Genomic DNA, 25,760 nt, shown 5'->3' on the forward strand with positions numbered 1-25,760 from the left:
CCTGCCCCACTCACAGTCTCAACCACAGGTAACTCTCTCAGGCACACAGAGGGAGATTCATTGGGATCCAAATAAACGTATAAATCCCAGTGATGACACCAACTAAAAAGAGAGTCACCTTTCATTGAGATGTAAATCTTTCCTGGAACAATCCTCCCTTTAAACTCAGTAGTGCCACAAAAATATCCCAAGAGATCGATGACTTCACCATCCTAACCCCTAGGTATTATATCAGGTTTGATCAGATCCACCTTTCCAGAAAGCTGCTTCTCATAGAAGCCTTTTGGAATGAGAGTAATCTTCGCACCTGAGTCAAATAGCATATTAACTGACTCGTCATTAATTAAGACATGTTCAAAAGGTCCCTCAATGGTTCGATCCCTAATCTGATAGATGATTACATCTTGATCAGACTGATCATAAATATCAACCTCTCTAACTTTCTTCTGATTCTTGTTGGATCTGCAACACATGTAGAAATGTCCCTTTTTCTTACAAAGAGAGCTGACAACTTTCCACCCAGGACAGCCCTTAAAATTCATCATGTGACCCGAATTCCCACACCTGAAACACTTGCCCTGAAATGTTTTAAGACTAGAGTAGGGGTGTGAGACTTTTGTTACCCCAGGGGTGCTGTCAGCAGTGGGCTTATGAGACTTACTAGCTGACCCAACCCTCACCTCCTTGACTACCTCACTCTTACTTTTGGAAATATGGGCATCCTTACGAATCGCCTCAACACATGCCTTAGCATGCTCATGCATTTTCAAGGTGGTAATTACTTCTTGCAGAGGGGGATTATCCTTTAACCAGAGTCTATTCTTGGCTTTATCCATTGTCCAACCTAGCCTTAACTGGTCTCTCAACCTTTCTTCTAAACTTAAATCAAAGGAACAAGTAGATGCAAACTTATGTAATGCTGTGATATATTGTTCAACAGACTCTTCTTGCCTATGCATCCCCTTCCCAAAGTGGTATCGCTCCAAAATCATGCTCACCTTGGGAAGGTAATGTAAGTCCATTTTTCTTATGCAAATCTGGTATTCATTTAAAATGAAATATTCATTGTCCGGTAGGTCTGGCAGATGCTCGAACACTTCTCGCCCCTCAGACCCTAAACAATGTAAGAACAAAAACGATTTTCTCTCCGAACTTAATGACGTGCCGCAAACTCTGGCATAGTTAGAGAAAACCTTCTTCCAGTTTTGCCAGGGATTGGAAGGATCACCTGGAGATGATATAAAGTAGGGAGGAGCAGTGATGTTTTGCAACAAGTAACAGAGGATGGGAGAGGAGCAGAATCCAAGGGAAGTGGCAATGGGAGGAGAACCGAGAACATGTGGACCTACTAAAACACCAGACAGATGACCAGGACACAGCAGCCAAGGAGCAAGAGGAAGATGAGCGACTCCGTCTCCTTGAGCAAGATGCCAAGTCCCCTTACATGGGTTTTTTAAGGCATACCATAGCCCCAGGTGAGTACCAAGAAGCTTGTGGGATGATTAGAGGGAACAATGTTTCCCACAGAAGAGCTTGGCACTGACTGGTTCTGATGGTTGTGGTGGTTTCAGGTAGGCTGAGATGTGGTATTTTGGGAGTACCTGCTGAACAGATACCCTTAAGGGTGAAACCTTAATCAGCCAAACCACAAGGGTAATCCTGCAGGCTGTTAACTTGGACAGAATTTTCTCTACAAATGCCTTTTTACTTTTCTTTCTCGAGAGGTGAAGAAACGCTTCCAGGGATGGTAGCAGCCCATGCCCAGTGAAGTCCAGAGGGGGACACTGATCCAAACCAATAGCCTAACATTGACACTCAGGAGTAAATTGAAACAGAGAAGGGACAAGAGCTATTAGCGTGCGGGTGGGACAGCCCATTGACCCCAGGTGGAAGGAAGGGTCAATGAAGACTAGAGAGGGGTGATACGGCTCCTGTGATTTTTTCTCAATGGTAAGCACTAACAAGTGAAGCCAATTCAGAGATATAATACCCAAGAAGGAAATAAAATTGTCTCCTGAATTATCCTTTGGTGTTACATAAAAACGATTAGACTAGGGAAATTTATGGGGAAACAGCCTTTACTACGCACTGTTACAACGCATGCTATTACATCGTGATGGAGCAGTTAGTGCAAAATTTTGTATACCTCCTCTATTTTTGCATGAAAATAATAATTATATAATCTATTAATTATAATATTATTAAATGAGTGTTGCATGTAATAATAATCAACATTATTAATACTAAAATACACATGGGATTTGCTAATTGCATGGCAAAATAACTCTTATAACTAAAATCTGTACGCATATTAACAATAGTATATGTAGTAATAGAATACTGCATGATATATGTTACTTTGTGATGTTGCACCCTTGAGGAGGATCGAAAAAGGTGAATATAATTGCTTTAAATGTCGCTACGTGCTAGATAAATACAAACACATAGAGGGATTAGCAAGGGGTTAACATTAGGATCACCATTTCTATGAAGTAATTATTATTTTGTGTTTGTTTCGCTTAAGTTGGCGTTTGGGCCTAAATCCAATATGGCCGCTGTCGCCATACGCAGAAGTGGCCACTGTCTCATGAGGCGCAAAGTGAGCTGCGCATGTGCAAGAGATCTCCTAAACCTCGTAGCGACCTTTACACAGACTGTCCCCGGTCAAGGAGACGAAACGGGACACTTGCCAAGACACGGGAACAATCAACCTTACAGTAAACCGGAACAAGCCGATATTTCGCTAACCAATTACCTCACCCCTTGAACTGTACTGAAAATCTTGGAATACTGGTTGTACGATCTCAACCAGCCAATCACGACTGCTCTAAAGTTTACACTTGTATCTTCTATGACTTGTTTTATTATAAAAAGGCTAGTAGAATAGGGAGGGTATAGCAGCAGATGATGATCTCTCTTTCTTTTATTCATCATTTTTCCACGTTCGCCTTTTCTGAAGATCCAGATGCTGCCCGACCGCTTGATGACTGCAAACTTTTTCTAAAAATCCACGGGCTAAGATATATGCTTGCACGATTTCTGGTCCTTTGATAAATTGGGACTGTAGCGTGCTGAGCAGAGGACTTTGAGCTTTGGCATGTTTTTCAGACAATTTACAACAAATTTTGGTTATGCAGAGCCAATTAATTAGAGGACTTCAAATAGCCAAATTAGGGAAATATGATGTTCTGCGATTTATTTGAATTGATCTAAAACTCTAAACTTTGACGAGACAAATGCAAATAATAATCATTATGAAAATTTAGCTAAACAAATATTGATTAACAAGAAATATGAGTTTGTGGTTTCATTGAGGGAAATAAGGATTCTGAGTCTTAAATTGTGTTTTAGCTGGTTCTAAATCACCATCAACCAATCCAACTAAAATGGTCCATTGACCAGGTGGGTGGAGTGCCTTGATGTTTGAGACTAGGGATCTATAGGCGAAGGATATTAATGTATATTTTGTAAAATAACTTTTCTCTCCCTATAGGTTATATAAGGTATTTCCCGCCCACATGTCCAGCGCTTGAATTACTCATCCCTCCTGTGTGTGCAGATTCGTGAGAGAGACGTATGAGTGTTGGTGTTATGGGCCCCACCAATGATTGTCTGTGTGAATGAGCTAGTGTGACGTCGGATCTGCGACGCAGGGAGGGCATTGGTAAATGGTGTTCCCCATTTCCTAGTCTTGCGCTGGATCAATCGCATGGCGTTGCAATGAAAAAGGTGTGCAGCAGTGGGTAGAAGGTGTTGGATTTAACTCCAACACCTTCCCTACTGTTGCACACACTGGAGTTGGAATAGAAAATTAATCTATTCCAACTTCCAGCGCTCCCCCGACTGAAATTCGATGTAAAAGTTGGCGTTGCAACGGCATGCGATGTAATGGCATGCGTTGTAACATCACATATTCAAATTTATGATGCAATTTTTCAAATATATTCACTAAAAAGTAATTGTTTTTAGAGGCCTATGAAATATTTTACATTTTTGTGGTATGTTGTAATACATAGGAGCAATATATCTCCATTGCAGTAAAGTGTGCATAAGCCTAAAAAAATGCCAGTTGGTCACCCTACATAGTCATGGATCCAGTGACCCTACACCAGGGTCCTCATTACAAGAAACTCAGGAAATGCCCCAGTCTTCCCTCAACCCCCCAAAATTACCTAGACTGGAGGTAACAGTAACCCCGGTATGGGGCCAATCCAACCCACTGTGAGTTGGACTCTGAGGGCCCAATGTGAAATGAGAAATGACCAATTATCTAGGGAATACCACATCCAATTTCCCGGATGATTCCATGTTCTCACATGGAGTTTCACCCAGGACTGTCTCTTGCTTTCAGCTGACTAAATCCCTGGATGAAAGTTAACTGATCAAGAAATTTACCCTGAACCTTGTAATTCAGGTAGGACTGATATTGGTCCAATTAGAATTAAGGCTGACTTATTCACCAGAGTCTAGTCAATAAACGGCTTGGCAGTTCACCCTACAGCTCTATAACTGTGTAAAATCGTATTTAAATTAGTTATTTTGTTTAGTGAGTATTGATAATTAGTGTCATGTTCAGAAAACCACTAATCAAGGCTGTGGGCGTCAATTAGATGAGAGCAGAAATAGGACAGGTGCAAACAAATGGCAGCGATCCAACCACTTTCCTCCAGGTTTCCCTCCATCTTTTAGAGGTTGGAAAAACAGTTATTCAGACCCATGCCATTCTTCTTATTGTCCGTTCTGTCGGAGTCTGCCAAGTCCAAGATGGCGTCCCTGACAGATAAAGTTCAAAAACGCCCCCACATCTACTGGGGGATAAACTTCCAGCATGTGAAGATCATTGGTTACATGGTTACATCTGTCACATTTGTTTCCCATGGTGAGAGCTGCTTAAATGAAAAATATTTGCACAAAGACCAAACAGATCTAGGTTGGGGCTGGCCCTGAATGGAGCGACAGAGACAGTGATGTAACGCAAAGTAATAATAAATAAAACAAACAATAAATTAGGCTTTCTATGTTACATTAAATATCGTATTTGAATGGCACTTTAAAAATATTTTTATCTTCTGCTTCGTGCTATTGAATTCAGTAGGATACATAACTAGGTTAAGAAGACTATGCAATTCTTTTTCCATAACATTACAGTTTACAATGACAAATTATTTACAACCAAATGAACAGCATATTTCACAGCGAAGCCAACTAATTAACTCCTTTAAGGGTACCTTTTATATTTTAGGGTTGGGCTGACTAGCATTGATATGTTATTGACTTGTGATGAAGTACCGCCAGCTGCAGTGAGTCCTTCTGAACATTATTAGATCATAGCAGAACGGCAGTGGGCGAGGGATGCCGCGCGGAGCTGTGAAACACCAACCCACCACAGGTGACTCTCGCGGGAATCTGCTTTGTAAACACACTGCACGCTAACGAACACAACCTAAGGCTTCCTTCATTCTCTCGGGAGGACAGGCAACTCGAAAACGCCCTACAAAGTCCTGCTGCATGGTGGATTGTGACAATTTGGGCTTTTACTGAGAACACCAAAGTAGCCGTGGTTAACATTTCCGAGATGCTCTTAAACGAAATCGACGAGTATACGTAAGGGATTTACTTTGTTTCGAAGTAACCAATTTAATTTTAAACATTTGCTCTAAAAAAAAAAAATGCAAAATTATGTACAAAGATAGAAAGATGAATTAATTGCTCAGTAGTCGGAAATACTTGAAAAGTGAAGTGGAAATTAAAACAAAATAGCTGGTTCTCTTTACTGTCGGGGGAGGTATTTCTTTTTTTGCTAGTGGACTTACTTTTTTTATTTTCACCGTTCTCGTCAAGTTGTCATTGCGTAATTTAGCTACCAGCTGGAAAGGAAAACGTTTGTACGTGACGACATATCTTTTGGGCAAGCTATATTTGTGAGTTCTGAGAATTTTGTGTAAAGTTATTTCTAGCGTGTAGTGTTGCAGTTGATAAGGGAATGACAACATGTTTTAGGAACCAGACATTTTAGGATAATATTACATATATATAAGAGCTGAAAAATTGCATTTGAAGTGGGATTCTCACCAAATGAAGCCTCTGGACTCCATTGCTGTTCGTAGCTGGTCAATTGGAGATTTGGTAACACCTGAAATGTTTAGGTAGTTTTTCTAGTAAATACAAAGTGTTTAACTGCTGTTGGTTTACCTTTTTGTGTTGGTTAACCGTGTTAAAAAAATGTGCAAATCCGGAAAATACATAAAGTATGTCAATTGGCGTCGAACTTTGATAAAGAGACTTAAGGAAATTAGAAACAAAACTTTGATCAAAACAAAATTGATGTTTGAGGTAACTTTTACAGGGTATTTGTGACATCGCAATTTCGACATTTCTCTTTGCTGCAACCTTTTTACCATAAAGAAGAATATTTTCTCTTCAAATGTCTCCCAACACATGTTGAGGGGACAGGAATGCTGACTTCTTGGTATGATTTCTATGACTCACACTGTGGCTTACGAGTTAATATCTTGTAAATGTAAATGTCAAGGTACTTATAGAGCGCACTGTCACCAGACGGCCACCTTGCGGTGTCGCCTTTTGCAGTTTCCTGGCGCTGATCCTCCTACCGCTGTGGAACCCCTCCTGGCTTTCCCTGTTAAGTGTCCACTCCTGGGCACCCCCAGGGTGAAGCCAGGCATCCTTAGCGCTGTTGGGGCCGGTGTGGAGGCTAAGCAAGCTATTGCCCAGAGTTGCAGCGTGGGGCCCGTGATTAGAATAGGCACCGAGGCAAGAATAGACAGATCCGAGGAAATTGAGCCCGAGCCCCGCCGAGGAGGGAATCGAACCCTGGTCCCTGGCCAGAACTCTGCTTCAGGGTCTGCCGCTCTAACCATTGAGCCACACTCCTCCACAACTTATAACTTACCCTTACATAATATGATGTCTCCAAAATGCTAGGCAAGCATTGCTATTAATTTTGCAAAAATTCGTTATGTTAATAAAATGTATTCTTTAGCACAATCATAACCACACATATTATGTGCAAATGAAAAGGTTTTAATACATGTAACAATTATACGGGTAGAATTGTGTACTTTTTGAAGAAGCCGGGTTTGCATTCTCTATTACGTTTTAAATGTCAAAATACACGTGTCTTGTGTTTCGCTTTTAATTTGCCTTATTCTTCCCTTATCTTTTCCAACATTACTTTCCCAAAGTGGTCTCGCCATTGTATCCTGTAAGATGAATCTCTCACCTTTACGACCAGTTCAATTGGCAATAATGCAATAATTATGTGAAAGCCTATCATATCTCCAATAATATTATCGTAAACCGCACCGAAAAGTTCATTAAAATCTAACTAATTCAGTATGGTATCTGATGTGTTAATTTATCTGAATTACTAACAACTGTCCCAATTACTTTTTTCAGAGAAATTTATATAAGTAAAGGGGTTTGGAACTTTAATGAATATTGTTTTGTTTAATGCTAGTGTGCACTGCCTCAGAGCCTCCTTAGGAGTCAATTTTAATAGCGTCTGTGGTAACTATGCTATTAAGGCCGATTCTATGATGTCCAAAATATTTTGGATGGCATCAACCATTTTTGGTCCCCTATCGGATGATTCCTTGTGACTGATCAATTTTAAAGTCCCTACTGTGCACATCAAGTGGGATCAGTGCAGTGCAACTGGAACAATTTTCAGAGTGAGGGTACTGCTATCAATGCTATATTACTGAAGTCATAGGATTGTGAAAAATCCAAGCGTCACACAAAAAATAAGTGTAGCAAATGTGCCAAGCCCATTCAGAAGGAGAGTGGTAATGGTGTAGCATGAATGAATGAAAAGACTTCTAAAGCGTACAGCTACTACAGTAGTGCTATGGAAACTGGGAGTCTACCCCCTTACAGGTTGAACAGATGGGGTTTTAGCTGTTTACAGAAGATGGTTTCCTCTGAGATACATCTAAGTTGGAGCATGAAGCCAGTTTTGTGTTAATATCTTTTTATATCCAAACTTCGTTAATTTAGGTCAGTAATATTCCTTTATGGAACACAATTGCTGCATTTTCTCTATATTATTTGTAATTGTTTTTATGTGATATTTTATCTTGCCCTGAAATGTCGATTAATGAACTATTTGAAGTTGCAACAATGATGATTCAATTTAATGCTTACTAAATGTTAAATGCTATTAGTATATGTACCTGGACTGTTCCCATGGAAAGCAGGGTCAAGACTGATTTGTGTATGGTTAGGTCAAAACTGGGGTGGCAAGGTGAACAAAAAAAATGATGGATTGAGGTCCAGATGTCTGAATGGCGGGTGACTGTTTTGACATTGTTCAGCATGCCGTCCATCAATTGTTCTTTTTGCATTTGTCACTCCAAGTGGCACGGGGATACCCAGACGTGGGTCCCATGCTCACTATACCACTGGATTCAAGCTATCCTGGCTGATGATGGGTGATACCATGAAACCGGTACTAGGATGCTTGTTTCCGGTCTGGGGAGGACCTGTCCTGGCAGTTTGGGCTGGACTGTTCCCATAGGGAGCATGGTTAAGACTTATTTGCATATGGCTAGGTACCAAACTGGGGTGGCATGGTGAGCAAAAAAAGAATGGATTTAGGACAGATCTCCTACTGGGGGTTAGTGTTTGACATTGATCAGTATTCGGTTCATCAGTTGGGGTGTGTATGTGTGTGTATATATGTGTATGTATATATATATATATATATATATATATATATATATATATATACATACATTACCTACTGGCGGTCGCCAGTAGGTAGTTATAGTTGGGACCTATTTTCCATTGGAAATCCGCAACATTCTATTCCCAATAAGTCTGGCGCCGGTTCACAAATCCTCACAAAATTTTCCAAACTTTTGGCCAGCTCCGCTCCGCTCCTACCCTGAAAGTTTCGTGGTGATTTGTCAAGCGGGGGCCGAGGAAAAAAAGGGGGGTCCCAAAACGCGTTTTCCCCATGCAATTTCCCATAGGATCTGTTGTCACAGCTACAGCCCGAACCGCTGAACGGAATGACACCAAATTTGGCAAAGAGGTAGTCCTCAGTCCAGACTCGTGCCTTTTTCATAAATGGTGTGAATCCGTTCAGTAGTTCCTGAGAAAATTAGAATTAAAAGTTCATAAATATCTATGGCCGGAGAGGATCCGCGGACCCTACCCGCACTGTAAGCGCACCCTCCCCGAACCGAGCGCTCACCCTCCTGATCGCGCGCTGAATGCTAATTGGCTGTCGAGTGTCTGTCTACATTCGAAACCAGGAATTGTTGGCGGCCATTTTCTGCCTCGGTAGAAGCGAGGCTGAAGAAGCAAGGGGAATAAGTGTGTAAAACATATAAAGGGGGCAGAGTGGAAATACTCTGACCCTCTAGAGGTGCTCCTGGGGTCCCATTATTTATTTATTTATTTTTTAAACGTCAGGATGCGCGCATCCTATCGCGTTGGGTGCACGGATTCTCTCGCGTTGGGTGCGCGGATCCACGGACTTTTTTTTAGAAAAAAGACAAGAAATCATTGGTTGTATGACTACTTTCTACACTGAAAGGTAGGGTGTATATTTCTGTTTTTTAAAGGTATGATTCTTATTGGTTGACAAAAACAGATTGTAAGGAACATTATATATGAGAAGCTGATATGTTGAAAAGTCAAGCACACTTCCTGTCTTGTTTAGCAACATTGTGTGCTGAACTTGTGACCTGTGTTCCATGAGCTGTTTCTATGGTAACAGGTAGAAGGCAGATTGGGGGAAGGGTTGAAATGTATTTCAGTTGGAAAGGGTTGAAATGTTTAACCAATAGAAATGTGTGTTTGCTTCTGAGTTTGTGTGAAGGATTGTGATTTGATGTTTACATGTATATGTGTGGAAAATGAACGGGAAACTTTTCCATTCTTTGTTTTTGCTGAGAAGTGCACAGTGCAGAGATTCTGTAAAAGAAAATATGGTGAGTGACTGATATACTTTTTTAATCTACAAAACAACTTGAATGGTGAGTTATTTAATTGTGAGGGGATGTATGTAGACTATTTTGATTGTAATCAGACTAATGTATTTCTCCTGCTAAAGTGTAGGGAGTACTTTTTTTCTCTACAATCTTATTGACAGTGTGTGATAAGCATTTGTGTTTTTCATGTGTTTGCAGACAGATAACTGTGCTGTTTTTATATTTTGGTAGAATTAGAAACCAGTCATTGTTTATGAATCTGTGAAATGAGTTATGTTTCTATACTAACATGTAGTACTCCTTCTAGATGAAGAAACATGTTTTGGTATAGTGCAAGGGATAGTGTTTGTCTAGAATCACACAGTGAGTATGTGTGGATTTGGGAACCACTGTGAGAAGCATTTGGTAACATCGTGTATTTGCTGACAGATAACTGTTTTAAATCGGTCATGTTGTCCAGTTTTAATAGCTTTAGAAGCTATTCTTTGCTTATGCATTGATAAAATGAGTCCGGGTTTGACACTAAAGTGCAGTACCATGTACTATTCTCTTCACTGTGCCAGAACTGAAAATTTAAAAGTTTTACCCAGGCACTAAGCTAGCAGTAGTCTGATGATTTAGTTAGGGGTGGGCGGAATTTGCGTAATCGCGTTACGCAAATCTCCGCGAAACGGTAAAAAATCTCCGCGAACACGCAGAAATTCCGCGAACACGCGGAATTGCTTGTTCGCGATACTTTTTTCCTGTTCGCGATCGCTGTTTGCGTGTTCGGGGTGAAATATCTCGCGAACACGCATATTGAGAACGCGAACAAGCAAAAAATTTCGCGAAGTTGCGGAACGCAGATTTTTGGGCAATTTCGCGTTCTCCGCGGAACGCGAAATTACCCAAATTCCGCAAATTCCGCGAACGGAACGGAATTTACCGCCCAGGCCTAGATTTAGTCAGTTTCAAAGTACTCATGTTGTGAACCATACATTACCACATAGATTGTTTCAAATGTCTATGTAGTATGCATGCAGTCTTCTAACATACTATACACTTGTCTTTCATATTTTCAATTCACTAGTCAGTATCCATACACTTCCAGGAAACACCCTGTAACTCCTTTTGCAGACCTCTAGTGACCCATTCAGCATCATGTACTAATCCATTCACTGTGCCAAAACCTAAACACTTATAAATTCACCAAGATACTATCTTTGGAGTACTCTAATCATTCAGTCAGTGCCTAAGTATTCATGCACTGAGCCAGGCCTTAGCACATGGACTGCTTCAAACCCCTATCCACTATGCATGCAGTCCTCTAACCACCTACACACTTGTCTTTCACACCTTCAATTCCCCAGTCAGTATCTATACACTTCCAGCAAACATCCTGTCACTCCCTTTGCACTCCTCTAGTGACCCATTCAGTACCAAGTACTAATCCATTCCCTGTGCGAAAAGCCTACCACTTATAAATTCACCTAGGCACTCTCCTTGCTGTACTCTAATCATTCAGTCAGTACCCAAGTAGTCATGCAGTGAGCCAGGCCTTAGCACATGGACTGCTTTAAATGCCTATGCAGTATGTATGCAGTCCTCTAATCACCTACACAGTTGTGTTTCACATCTTCAATTCCCTAGTTAGTATTCATACTCTTCTAGCAAACACCCTGTCACTCACCCAGTGTGTCTCCTTATAGTACTGTAATCATTTGGTCAGTTAGCATGTAGTCTTTTAGTGAGGTAGGCTTTAGGGCATGAACTGCTTCAAAGTAGTATGCACTATGCATGTAGTGTTTTAACCATCGTCACACTTGTAGTTCAGGGCTATAGTTTCTTAGTCAGTTTTTATATAAAATGTGTTTGTACAGTAATGGAATAGTATAAATTTGAAAGTTAATAATATACATTTATTTGTGATTCTTTTTTACAGATACAGAACAGGAGTGTTTCTCATCTGTTTGCACTTTTCTCGTGCAAGATTGTTTGGATGAAGGGTCCTTAGGTGTTTCATCATACTTGCTGTGCCGCACGAGTATTTTTTGTTCGGATCCCCTCGTAACAGAACTCTTTTGCAAATTTTGCGCGTGACGAAGGTGGCATTGGTCTTTGTTTGCCCCTCGAGAAAAGTAGAACATTTCCACATCACTGAAGGAAAAGGTTGTGGGCGTGGTGCATCCTCCAAAAATTCATCCTTCAATTCGGTGAATATTTTAAAGTGACAACATTTACAGTTTTTGTAAGTTAAACTTATAAAATGTTGTTAGCTGTATGCATTTTATATATCTGTGATTTGTATCTTGTGGTATTTTGTTGAGAATAGCATGTTGTTGTTTGTAAATCTTTCAGATTGTTTTTTTTTTTGCCCGATGTTAAGTGATGAGTACGATTTGAAATCACTATTTTTAGTGAAATTTAATATATTCTGAGAACAGCAAAAAAGGCAAAAAAATTACTTTGTGGAAATTATGCTGTGTTGTAAAAAATGTATTCTTGCATGTTATCATTTTTTTTTCCTTTTCTTTCACAGATCCAAATTTTAAAATAAGCAATTTTTATGAATTTAGATTGGAATGAAAATGTGAAAAAAATGTGTACCATTTTTTTATTCCTATTACTGTGAAGGTAAGTTTAACTAAGTCTCAATATGCAGAATGAGGAGGTCTGCAAGAAGCTACAAAGTTGAAACATGTTTCTAAAAACGCTCTGTTTATACCTTTTGTAGTTTTAAAATCTGACCATAATCAGATATCATGTGACCTGCTAAAAAAGAGATTCGAGGGGTTCATAATATTTCCTATTTTAGCTATTGAAGGACCGCAATTATTTCAATCATTCTTCTTTGAACATTTTTGCAGACAAAACTCTGTGCTTACCTTTTATCATTCGCAAGGAATTTTAAAACTGGAAATATGTCACTTTTTGTAACATAGTTATTGTGTAAGATACTCTTTCATATTTACAAAGAGAGGAAAAGGCACTCTGTGCACTTTTTATACTCCATGTAAATACAACCTCATCATGCAGACTTTGTGTTGAAAGGGTGTTCTATAAGTGTTGTTGTGCATGATTGCACTTAATACTCATAGAACAAGACACATGTCTAGATTTATCATAAATCATAAATCTCTATATATCTGTGTGAATGGTGCACCATTCTAAAATTGGTGTAGGAAAGCACAACAAGGAGAATTGTTTTAATTTCTCCACATTTTTATATCTTCAATGCATGCTGAAATGTTCAGCATACATTGAAGGAGAAAAATGCATTTTCTCATTGTTTTTGTGCAGGAAGGTGTGTCTTCCTGTAGAAAAACAAACAGCACCTGACACAGATATCCTTGCACTATGGTGCAAGGGTGCCTTTGTCACCACATGGCTGCAGTTTAAGTAGCCGTGCAGACAGAAGCATAGATTTGCAACATATTTATGTACAAATGTTGCATCCCTGTGCTTCGGAAGTACTACAGCACACTGCAGTTAAATAGGTTACTGTGTGATGCTGCAGCACTTCCTCATAGTTCTGCACTTCTACATTCACCATACACTACTAATGCATTCATTCAGTCAATTACGTACTACACATACATTCATCTAAACTAACACGAACAAAGAAATGTAGCTCTTTTTTTAAACCAGGAAAGTTAGTTCTTACAAGTACTTTTTTTTTTCTCCTTTCTTCTTTTATAATTTATTTTTAGTTTTCTGAACAATTTTAAAATGTTTTTGGTTTTTCTGCAAAAACAAAAACAAAACGGGAGAAACCAAACCATGAACTTCAGGGAACAATAAAAAAAAAAAAAAAAAAACTAGCAAATGTGACTTTCTTGCCGGTGGCAGATCAGATCGATCGACTGCTCACCATAGCACAAAGTCGCATTGCACTTAGTGCAGAGCACTTTTAAAAATTGAAATTGAGGACGGATGTCCAAGGTTTGGGCTGATGGATGCACTCTTGAGGTGCTCGGCTGCGATGAGGTGGATGGCGCAGGAGCAGGAGTGTTTCTCATCCGTCGGCACTCTTCTCGTGCAAGATTGTTTGGATGAAGGGTCCTCATGTGCTTCATCATACTTGCAGTGCCGCACGTGTATTTCTTATTAAGATCCCCTCGCGACAGGACTCTTTTGCAAATCTTGCACGTGACCAAGGTGGCATTGGTCTTATTCTGTCCCTCGGGAAAAGTAAAAAATTTCCACACCACTGAAGAAAAACGTTCTTTGGGTGGTGCCTCTGCCAAAAATACATCCTCAGAAGTATGAGGTGATGCAGGTGATGCCTGCTGCCCTGAAGCCATTTTTGGTTGAAAAAAGTTAGAGCTAAGTGTAAACTTAGTCTAAAAAATCTTCTTCTCTCCAAAGAGATGGTGCTCTAAAGAAGGTCAAAGAAGAATGATTGAAATGGGTGGGGTCTTTCAATAGTTAGAAGAGGAAGTGTAATGAACCAATCAAATCTTTTTTTTTTTTTGCAGGTCACATGGGATCCGCGCACCCTTCGCTTACGCAGCACGCACCCAGCGCGCATCCGCGAAATTGAATTAAAAAAAATTATAGGATTAGATGTGAAAATATATTAGCTTTAAGACTAGTTTAGAGTTTGTCTTCAATTAATATTCACATGAAATACATATATATATGTTTTTTTAAATGTTAAATATTTCGCGGGATCCGCGCACCTACCGCGTCATAGACGCAGATGACGCATCGCGGAAGCGCGTAAACATCGCGTTACGTACATCGAACGTGTCACGTATAGGCTCGCAGTCGCGTACCGGTCGCATTGCAATCGTGCACTAAACACCTACCCAACGCTTACCATGCGTGGATGCTATCGCGTAGGGACCGAGAACGGTGAGCTTGGGGTGCGCGGATCCAAAAACATTGAAAAAAAAAGATATAAAATAAAGTTTTGAACATATAGTTAAAAAATATGTTTGAAAAACCAATTAAGTTCAAATAATATTTTTTAATTTTTAAAAGAAATAATTGAAAAAATAAGTTTAAAAAATGGTGATAAAAGTATTTTAAAAAAAAGTAATTAATGAAATTGACACACTGAATTTGAAAAATATACAAATCAAGTGAAAATCATTAAACATGATATCTTCAGAGATAAGTTATAGATAGGAAATAGCATTTAAAAAACCCAGAGGTTTCATGCACGTTATAGTTAGGAATTGGCATTTAAAAAACCTTAGAAATTCACTGAAAAAACCATAGGTTTCAGGGGTGTTCTAGTTAGCTGTACATTTCCCTCGTACAAAACCCTAGAAATTCCCCTGTTATGAACTAACTATAACTCGCGCCCCCGCAATGCACTGCTGATGACGTCACATATTACATCACTCATGACATGGTCAGTGACATCACTCATGACATCACTGATGACCTCATCCATGTGATAAATTACTGCATCTTCTCACACCCTAATTTAACCTTTGATACACCAACTCAAAGTTTCAGACGTCCATTCTCAAAACCATAGATACTCCAATACCAATAGCTACATATCCACTCATTAACTCTTAGGTCTACATACACCTCCACTCACTCACCTGTACAGTCACTCATACTTACAGTCACTGCATACAAGACTATCATATGCATTTATACACCTATATAGACACTCACAGACCGCCAATCATCCATTGAGGTACTGACACACCTAGTCAGTCGTGTAAGTAATTAAACACAGTCCAATTTACTCACCTATACAGTTAAATACACTCAAGTTCACTTACTCATAAAAATAGTACCACATTCTTACGCTCTTATACAATCCTTGATACAAGCACACACTCGTCCATACAGCCACTCTCACAATCACACACTCTCACATATACCCACTTATATACTCTTACACGCGCATATACTGCCTTTCACATATGTAGTTAGTCACACATGTACCACTGAGATATACATTCAATCCCTAACACACCCATACATACACTCACCCAACCATACAGTTGATCACAGATGCACTCTTAAAAGCATGCACCCATAGAATCACCCACTCACACATGTGTGCACAGTCACACACACCCCACCCACACAAACACTCAGGCACCCATACAGATACTCAGACAACCAATCAATAACCCATATAGACACTCATATAGCTATTCACAAAACCATGCAGCCACTTCTACACCAACACACAGACACATACAGACATTCACACAGTTTAGTCACTAGTCCGCAGTAAGATACATTTAATGACTCACTTATAGAGTCAGTTACGCACCTAGAAAATCATCCATTCACACACTTGTACACCCACTCATTCTTCCACAGGCCTTTCACTATAAATATATAAAATATATTTAAACTTTACAGAAACACACAGTCACTGGATGACGTCATCAGTGATGTCATTTGAGATCTCATCAGTGATGTCATCAGCGATGTCACTGACCATGTCATGAGTGATGTAATATGTGACGTCATCAGCAGTGCATTGCGGGGGCGCGGAAGGGGTCGGTCAACAATGCCAAAGAATATATCAACCATCTGAATAAGAACAATTTCAATCTATGCTTCACAGGCGAGTTTAGTTCAGTGGCAGTGAACTATCTCGACCTTGAAGTAAAGATACAAGACGAGAAAATACCTACTGCCCTATACCGGAAGCCGACTGCAGGCAATAGTACATTGCATGCCACAAGCAGTCATCCAGTGAAACTGAAAAACAGTATCCCGTATGGGGAATTTTTGCGTCTGAAACGCAATTGTTCCAGAGAATGCGACTTTGTAAACACAGCCAAAGAGAGCCTTGAGAGGTTCGTAGCCAGAGGATACGATTTAACATTACTACAGAACACATTGAAAAGAGTAAGTAAGATACCTAGAGAAAAACTATTAGGGGTCAACAAAAACGAAACAAAGAAAGAGGAGGGTAAATTTCATTTAATCACAACTTACTCTGAAGATGCTGATTCCTTAAGGAACATCTTTCGAAAAAACTGGCACGTCTTGAAAACGGATATAATTATTGAGAAGGATATTCCACCGGTCCCATTAAGGACTTTTAAGAAAGCCAGGTCACTTAGAGACAAACTGGTCCATAGCCATCTAGACAACCCTGCAATAAGGCAGGGTACATTGAGTGAGCTGAAGGGATTTTATCCCTGCGGTAAATGTAAGGCCTGTGCATTTAGCAAAAAGGTATTGAGCTATGAAATCAAGGGAATGAAGACACGTAAAATCATCAATAAATTCATGACATGTCAAACTACACATGTGGTCTACTGCCTGATGTGTCCTTGCAAGTTAAGGTATATCGGCAGCACTTTACATAGTGTAAAGACAAGGATTTTAGAGCACATGCGTGCAATTACCAACAGAGATATGAGTTATCCAGTGGCGAGGCACTTTGCTGTAAAACATCACAGCAACAGGAACCTACTCCAATACTCTGGGTTAGATCACGTACCACCCCACATCCGATGAGGGGATAGAGTGCTTAGGCTGAGAAGATTGGAGTCAAGGTTCATAATTGATTTGCAAACAAAAAATCCAAATGGCATGAACAGTGGAGAGGAGTTAACAGTACATCTGGGGACCTAGCCCATCGGTAAAATTTGACATTGTAAATCTCTGAAAACCTCTTAAACTTATTAAACATAGATGGGTTTTAATGCGCCGATACACGGCTATAATAACGAGCAATATGACGGACAGGGCGGTTCAGTGGAACCGCCAACAGCCAATCCACGGCAAGATTTGAAAAATGAGGGACAGGAGTGTATAAATAAGGTTGCACATATATGTAACACAATATTTGTTTAATAATGCGAATGACCTGCTCACAATGTATTTATTGAATACAATGGTATATGTTTAACGCAGCTTTTGCACACTCCAAGATGGCGCCCAAAAATCCTTAGAGGCGTGTTGGTCATTCTTTGCTCGCAATTCCCGTAAAGATGTTTTTTTGTATATAAAAAATGGCGCAGCGCTTTGTATACTGTTTACACACTGACGAAGGGAGAACCCGAAACGCGTTTGTGAAGTGCTAAGGAATAAACTGGCCTGAAAACCAAACCCGCGAGTGCCGCTGCCTTCTTCCCGGATGGGAGTAAGGGACTTTGTGAGCTGAATATATATATATGTATATTTAATGCATGCAGTTAATGGCGCCCACCTTGCATTTTAGTTTGGCAGTGTCATCCTCTGAAGAAAGAGCCTGGGGGCTCTGAAACGCGTCAGGAACTTGTAAATGTTTGGAGCTGAAAATGCCGGCTTTCAACAATAAAGGCTTTTGAAAAGAAACTCAGCTGGGAAGTTGCGTCCTTGCTACAGGGCAAACTTTTTTGTGGATCTCTCTATATAGATATATATATTCAAGTCCACATTTGTCCACAACATAAGTGCACTCCTCACCGGATTTAAAATAGAGCAAAGCATCTCAAGGACAGCATGCATCCTCCGTGTTTGTATAATGTGCCCAACGCGTTTCAGAAATATTTTCCTTGTTCACGGGCAGCAGCACACAAAATCTCACGAGACCACCAAAGCGCCGCTTTATATCTCTTTTAATAACACTCAGGTGAGTATCACAGGTAAAGCAGGGACTTATGGTTATGGCAGTCCTTTCAGTAAAATACTTCTGCAATGCTGCTCAATAAAGTTATTTACAATCAGCACATTCCCCTTTGGGAGTGTGAAGCCATGCAGACTCCTGGGACGCTCTCATGTGGCATGGTGAAGGCGCTTTGTTTCATCGACCGTATCAAGGGTATTAATTAATTTGGATAATATTAAGCAGCAATTCAGAGTGATTGTGATATCGGACTGTTTTGACCAGCATGCACTGCTTGACACGTGATGTTCACTTGAACGTTATTAAAGAGGATTCAAAAGGAGTGCTAATACAGTCTTGCTTGATTTTAGAATTTGCTGCTGCCCGTGAACAAGGAAGTCAATTCTGAAACGCGTTGGGCACTTGAACATTTATGAGGAAACTTGCTTACCTTTTCCATGCTGAGCTTTATTTTGCCCCGGTGAGGAGTGCACTTTTGTGGACAAACTGTGGAACGTTAATAATACGGCTGGTCCGGCCGGTAAGTGCACCACCGCCGATATATATGGCGGGTCTGCGGCTTTGGGAGTGTGAAGCCATGCGGACTCCTGGGACGCTCTCATGTGGCATGGTGAAGGCGCTTTGTTTCATCGACCGTATCAAGGGTATAAATTAATTTGGATAATATTAAGCAGCAATTCAGAGTGATTGTGATATCGGACTGTTTTGACCAGCATGCACTGCTTGACACGTGATGTTCACTTGAACGTTATTAAAGAGGATTCAAAAGGAGTGCTAATACAGTCTTGCTTGATTTTAGAATTTGCTGCTGCCCGTGAACAAGGAAGTCAATTCTGAAACGCGTTGGGCACTCGAACATTTATGAGGAAACTTGTTTACCTTTTCCATGCTGAGCTTTATTTTGCCCCGGTGAGGAGTGCACTTTTGTGGACAAACTGTGGAACGTTAATATATATATATGTATCACCAGATTCCGTAGAACAGCTTCAAAGCAAATACGGACACGGACCAGGTAATTCGTGCAGAAATGTTATTCAGTGCAGTATGTCGCCATAACGTTTCGGCTCGTCCGAGCCTTGATCACATGACAATGTGACTGAGTTAGACCACATGATTTAAAGTAACGGTGCTGATTGGTAAGGGTTCAAAGTTCAAGCATGTGGGAGGTTTATGGGAATGGAGGTAGAAGAAATACACAGTCAAAGTGACAGTATGTAAACCGTGCACTCATAAATATTTCACATTATGATTTAAAAACGGAAATAAATAGCATACAATGATTACAGATACAATTGTTTAAAATTCAAATTATTGTTAATAAATAATTAAAAAACAATTGTACAAATTGGCAAATAGTGCAAATTATAATACCCGTAAAAATAGAACAGACTGTTCATTGTGAGAAGTAGTTGATGTCACGTATTAACCCCTTCGACGCTTATGACGGAACGGTTCCGTCATGCACGTCGGTTGGGCTGTGCTTACGACGGAACCGTTCCGTCATGGCCCCGCCCGCGCTCAGAACCTTCAGCACTGCGCGGAAATCCGCGCAGCGCTGAAGGGGTTAATCTATTGACAGCTAGGGTATGTATTAATTGGTTAAATCCAAATATAAATCATGTCTATTCCGTTAAAACAGTGCGTTTATGGGTTAAATCCCAAGTTGTTTTTGAGTCACAATACACATCGTTCACATACTAATTGTCCTCACACGTGTAAATAAATTGTAAGTTGCACTAAGTAATATCACCCATAAGATATTAAATGGTATATCCACTCCCTACGACTGTATGTTAGGTATTGTAATACCGTAATCATGATGCCTTTCCTCTTATATTTTAACTTGGTTTGTAGTTAGATAGAACCCTTAATTTACGTGAAAAAGTATGTGAGAGTTTCGTGAGAACTTGATCTCATGAGTGGAAAGGGGGACTAACTAATCCAGCAATACTGAGACAGTTCAAATTCATCTCTGGTTTGTACAGGTAGGTATTGAAAATATAAAAACAATGTTATTCAGCATATATTCAATAGCACGACGGAACCAGTAGTATCATTGTAGGAGTCGAAGCTAATAGTCATGCGGGATGCTTAGGTAGAAGTGATGTATACATGTAAAAAATATATAAATATATATATATATGGCCCAAATTCTGGACTCCGTGTAGTTAATGCTGTAGGTGGCATAAAAGAAGCGGATGTCAAAGGAATGGACAAACACACATGTGTACAGTTGGTAAAAACACACATAAAAAATATATATATAAATGGAAAAAATATTCTCTGTAGATATACTTAATTAAAATTTATTGAATAAAAATTAAAACAATAAATATTTAAGAAAGTTAAAAGATCCCCAAGGGGATCTACTATCAAAATTGAAAAAACCACCTCTGAGTTAAAGTAAACATGTATGTAAATCCTCTGTGATGTTAAGGCCTCCTGGGTGCTTGGTGTCAAGTTGTAATATGTATCTGGTTTCCAATTTACGTAACTTGGACTCACGGTCACCCCCTCTTCTGCTGGCATTGACCGCATCAATGACATAATACTTGAGACTCTGATTGTCGCTATTGTGATATTCTTTAAAGTGCCTGGCGACGGGGTATGTTTTGTCCTGATTTGCTATTGCCCGGAGATGTTGCAATATGCGTTTGTGAACTGCATGTTTCGTACTGCCCACATATTGCAGCCCACAGGGACATTTTAAAACGTATATCGCAAATTCAGTCTTGCAAGTAAGAACCTTGCTAATTTGATGCTTTTTGTCACTAAAAGCATCCCTATATTCCTTCATGTTAATACCATGGGTACAGGATTTGCACGTTTTACATTTGAAAAAACCATGATTGGTTTGTAACCATGTGGTTTTTTCAATAATCTCCGGGTTGGTATCAACTAGTCTGTCTCTCTACGATGGGGCCTTACTAAAAGTAAGAGATGCTTTACGTGGTAGACTAGGGCCAATCACTGGATCGCTCAGGACAATAGGCCAGTTGCTATTGATGATTTTATATAGCTCGCTGTGCTGTTTACTATATCCAGTGATTATTCTGAATGAGTTGTCAGGGGACTCAATTGAAACTAGATTAGCTGATTCAATGATTTTGTTAGAAAGATCAGCCTGCTTGTACGCACTGAGTAATTCCTGTCTGTTTACTTTCATGGACCTGCTTATTGATGAATCAATGGTATGTTCAGAGTAACCCCGTTCTAAAAATCTGTTTTTGCTGGCCTGTTGGGCAATCCTTAATTCGTATTCATTGCTGCATACCCGTCTAATCTGCAGCATTTCCCCATAGGGGATACTGGCTATGAGGTGCGCTGGGTGAGCACTACCTGCGTGAAGGATCGTATTCCCTGCAGTGCTTTTCCTGAATAATCTCGATTCAATCACGTTATTGGCGATGTAAATCTCTGTATCTAGAAAGGTAACAGACGATTGGCTCATGCTAGCTGTGAAGTTTAAATTGAGTTCATTGTTGTTGATCTCAGTTACAAAAGCCTCTGCCTGTTCTTTAGTACCTCGCAACACAAAAAATAAATCATCAATAAAGCATAACCAAGTTATCACATTATCTTCAAAGGTTCTCTTGTGTTTCACTTTGAGGACCAGTTCCTCCCAAGCGCCCATATGCAGACAGGCATAGCTTGGAGAGAAACTGGCCCCCATAGCTACACCTTGCAGTTGTCGATAAAGCAGGTTATTGTACATAAAGATGTTATTCTGTAGGCAGTGACTTAGCATTTGGATTAACATATCACTGTGGTCTTTAAGTTGTACCGATCTACGAGATAGATAATGCTGGATTGCTGCTAAGCCATCAGTGTGCCTAATACTCGTATAAAGAGAAACCACATCGAGTGCAATCATCCAATACCCCTCCACCCAGGTAATCTGCTGGATCTTCAATAAGAAGTCACCTGTATCCTGTACAAATGAGTCCAACGATTTGACATAGACTTGCAAGAAATAGTCAATATAGACCGATGATTTTTCCATTGGTCCACCTCTGGCGGAGATAATTGGTCTGCCAGGGGGCTTTTCCTTGTTCTTATGGATTTTAGGAATGAAATATAACATAGGAATTGTTGGAAATGCGTTGTTTAGAAATTTGAATTCATTTTCCGATAGTAGACGTTTGCTTTTCCATTTCACTAGTTTTTGATGATATTCATTGAGTGTACTTTTTATAGTTGCCTGGTTGATGCGTTCGTAACAAAGTCTGTCATTTAGCTGCAGGTAAGCTTCTTTGTCATAGTCATTTCTTGTCATTAGGACAATATTGCCTCCTTTGTCACTACTTCTAATGATGATTCCTTTGTCTTTGTTTAATTTAGACACCAGTGCCTCGTTTTGTTGGTTTTGTCTGTCATACTTGTGTTTTTGATTACAAGTTCGTTTATGTAATTTCTTCAACTGCGTTGTCACATTTTCATGAAAGATATCAATTGTATCACGGGGCATCAAAGGATTAAATGTTGACGATGGTCTGAATGTAGTGAATGGACCTTTGTCACTGAGGATTGGTGTGTTCGAATTGGCTTGGTTAGCAGATTGTGAAGGGGGACATCGGTCCGCTCCCTCCAAAGTCCATAGCTCAAGCAAATCGGTGGCAAGTGATGAACCACTTGGCTCAACTTCCTCCGTCATGTTCGATTCAAGGGATGTAAAGTTTTTATTTGTTTTCATTTGATGGAACTTGCGTAATTTGAGCTTTCTCACCGCTCTATACACATCCAGTCTTGTGGTGGTATAATCAAAATTTCTATGGGGTGCATAGGAGAGGCCAAATTTAAGAATATTTTCCTCATTTGCTGAAAGTTGAAGTTCGGTAAGGTTGATGATGGTAGAATTACTGCTTATTGTAGGTTCTTTGGTGCCCATTGGCCCCTGCCCCTCCTTTTGTTCTGATATATATGTGTATATATATATATATATATATATATATATATATATATATATATATATATATATATATATATATATATAAAATATTGTTAATTTTTAGTAAGGTACTATCCATTTTTTTTATTTTTATAAATAATATACAGAAGTCGCGCACCCTTTGCGCACCCTACACGATGGCTGCGTGCATTTCGGTAGCCATTTTGAAAAGTCGCGCTGGGGTGGCGACTTCGGCGTAATTTGTAAAGGTATGAAATATCTTTAAATTATTTATAAATAAAAGTTTTCATTTAAGTGTTTGTCTAAATTTATTAATTAAAGTATTATTTTCAATATAATTTCGAGTAAAAATTATTCGATTATTATTGGCTAGGTGGGATGGCCATTTTTGCTTGATCTGTTTTGCAATATTATTTGGTCTAGTCAGGTGGACACCCTTCTCCGGGTGAGTTATGGCTTGAGGAATCTATTCAAAAGGTGAGGAATCAACAGGCAGAAGTATTCATCAGAAGAGTAAGTTACTTACCTTCGGTATCGCTTTTTCTGGTGGATATAGTATCTGCCTGTGGTGTTTGGTAGTGTAGGGGGTCATGCTGGGGGTAGATTTAGGGTTTAGGGTAGTGCAGTGGTGTTTGGGTATTGTAGGGTTCGTGCTGGGGGTGGTGTTTCAGGGTTTAGGGTAGTGCTGTGGTGTTTGGTAGTGTAGGTGGTCGTGCTGGGGTAGATTTAGGGTAGTGGAGTGGTGTTCGGGTAGTGTATGGGGTCGTGCTGGGGGTGTTGTTTCAGGGTTTAGGGCAGTGGTGTTCGGGCAGTGTAGGGGGTCTTCCTGGGGGTGGTGTTTCAGGGTTTAGGGCAGTGGTTTCCGGGCACTGTAGGGGGTCATGCAGGGGGTGGTGTTTCAGGGTTTAGGGCAGTCCAGTGGTTTTCGGGCAGTGTAGGGGGTCTTGCAGGGGGTGGTGTTTCAGGGTTAATGGCAGTTGTGTTTGGGCAGTGTAGGGGTTGTGCTGGGGGTGGTGTTTCAGGGTTTAGGGCAGTAGTGTTCGGGCAGTGTAGGGGGTCGTGCTGGGGCTGGTGTTTCAGGGTTTAGGGCAGTGCAGTGGTGTTTCAGGCAGTGTAGGGGGTCGTGCTGGGGGTGGTGTTTTAGGGTTTAGGGCAGTGGTGTTCGGGCAGTGAAGGGGGTCATGCTGGGGGTGGTGTTTTAGGTAGTGCAGTGGTGTTTGTGTAGTGTAGGGTGTCGTGCTGGGGGTAGTGTTTTAGGGTTTAGGGTAGTGCAGTGGTGTTTGGGTAGTGGAGGGGGTAGTGTTTTAGCGTTTAGGGTAGTGCGCCCAACCAGCTACAATATCCGTGGACAAAGGGGATCCTGACTCTTTTGAACGCTCCACCAATTGAATAATTCCGGTCAAGGGACCTACCACGTCCAAGACCTATCAATTCCTTTCTTGGGATCCCTCATATACTTGGAGAAAAAGGTACATAGTTTCTCATCAATTTCAGGCGTTTGTGCCACCTTCAGTGAGGGCCTGGGGCATTCTTCCCTCATCCTATTCCTGACCTCCCTTTCAAGGGGTTGATGGATTTTCCCCACCACATACTATGCCACTTTGGTGTCAGGGGTCCACTCCGCCGACCTAGGATGGTAAATTTGGGTAGGCTCGAACATGTCTGAGTGGACCCCGTCCCGGGACTGAGAGGAGTAGGACTCTGGATGCCGAGTCCTTATCTTCATCGGAGGAGAAATCGTCCTCCGATACACACTCTCCCTCTAAGGGAAACCTGCCGTTGGAGTCTACAATAGTGGTGACAGCGTAGCAGTTTTCTCTGGACTCCTCCTCCTCCCGGCAGGGTGCATGTTTTAGCATTCGCGTATTCTTGAGGAAGGTCTCTAAGTTTATCAAATCCTTCCAAGTGCCCCGCGTTATGCTTAACGGCCTTTTATTCCCCATCTGGGAGCTACTGGGAACCGCCACCACCAGATCTGGGTCACTGAACACCCCAGGGATGCTTTTCGCCAGCTTATCAACCTGATCCCTAAGAGGAGCCAGCGCCCTAGAAATAGCCAGAGAGAGGGCTTGGTCCATTGCTGGCGGAATGAGTTGGGGGGCCATTACTCCTCCACTTCCTGGTAGGAGGAGTAAAAATGGTCTTCTGGAGAAGACATGATCGCAGAGGGTGTGAGCACAGAACAAATGCCCTTAAAATACTTAAGGCAGGCCCTCGCCGGTGCTCCCAACAGCTGACCTTTCCCTGAAGCTGTTATAAGAATAGACTGTGGCGCAATACAGATTACCACCACCAGGTGGCGCTGGTCACTAACGTGGCCGTGTGGGGAAATCACTGCGTAGCGGTGTCAAAATTAGGCGAGGTT

General features: G+C 40.7%; 1 protein-coding gene across 6 annotated transcripts in view; it reads left to right on the plus strand.

Annotated features, from left to right (window-relative positions):
• RNF207 (ring finger protein 207) overlaps positions 1-25,760 on the plus strand; it is a 1,105,462-nt gene that overhangs the window by 412,200 nt on the left and 667,502 nt on the right. For 2 of the 6 annotated variants that reach the window (XM_085608880.1, XM_085608882.1), the window contains exon 1: positions 5,399-5,604. The exons of the other annotated variants lie outside the window; for them this stretch is intronic. In XM_085608880.1, the coding sequence (XP_085465006.1) occupies positions 5,576-5,604 (29 nt within the window). In that variant the 5' untranslated portion in view covers positions 5,399-5,575. Of the gene's footprint in view, positions 1-5,398; positions 5,605-25,760 lie in introns of those variants that run through there. 6 annotated transcript variants of the gene reach the window in all.

The sequence above is a fragment of the Triturus cristatus genome, chromosome 1_2, assembly GCF_964204655.1.
Source record: "Triturus cristatus chromosome 1_2, aTriCri1.1, whole genome shotgun sequence".
NCBI classification, from domain to species: domain Eukaryota; kingdom Metazoa; phylum Chordata; class Amphibia; order Caudata; family Salamandridae; genus Triturus; species Triturus cristatus.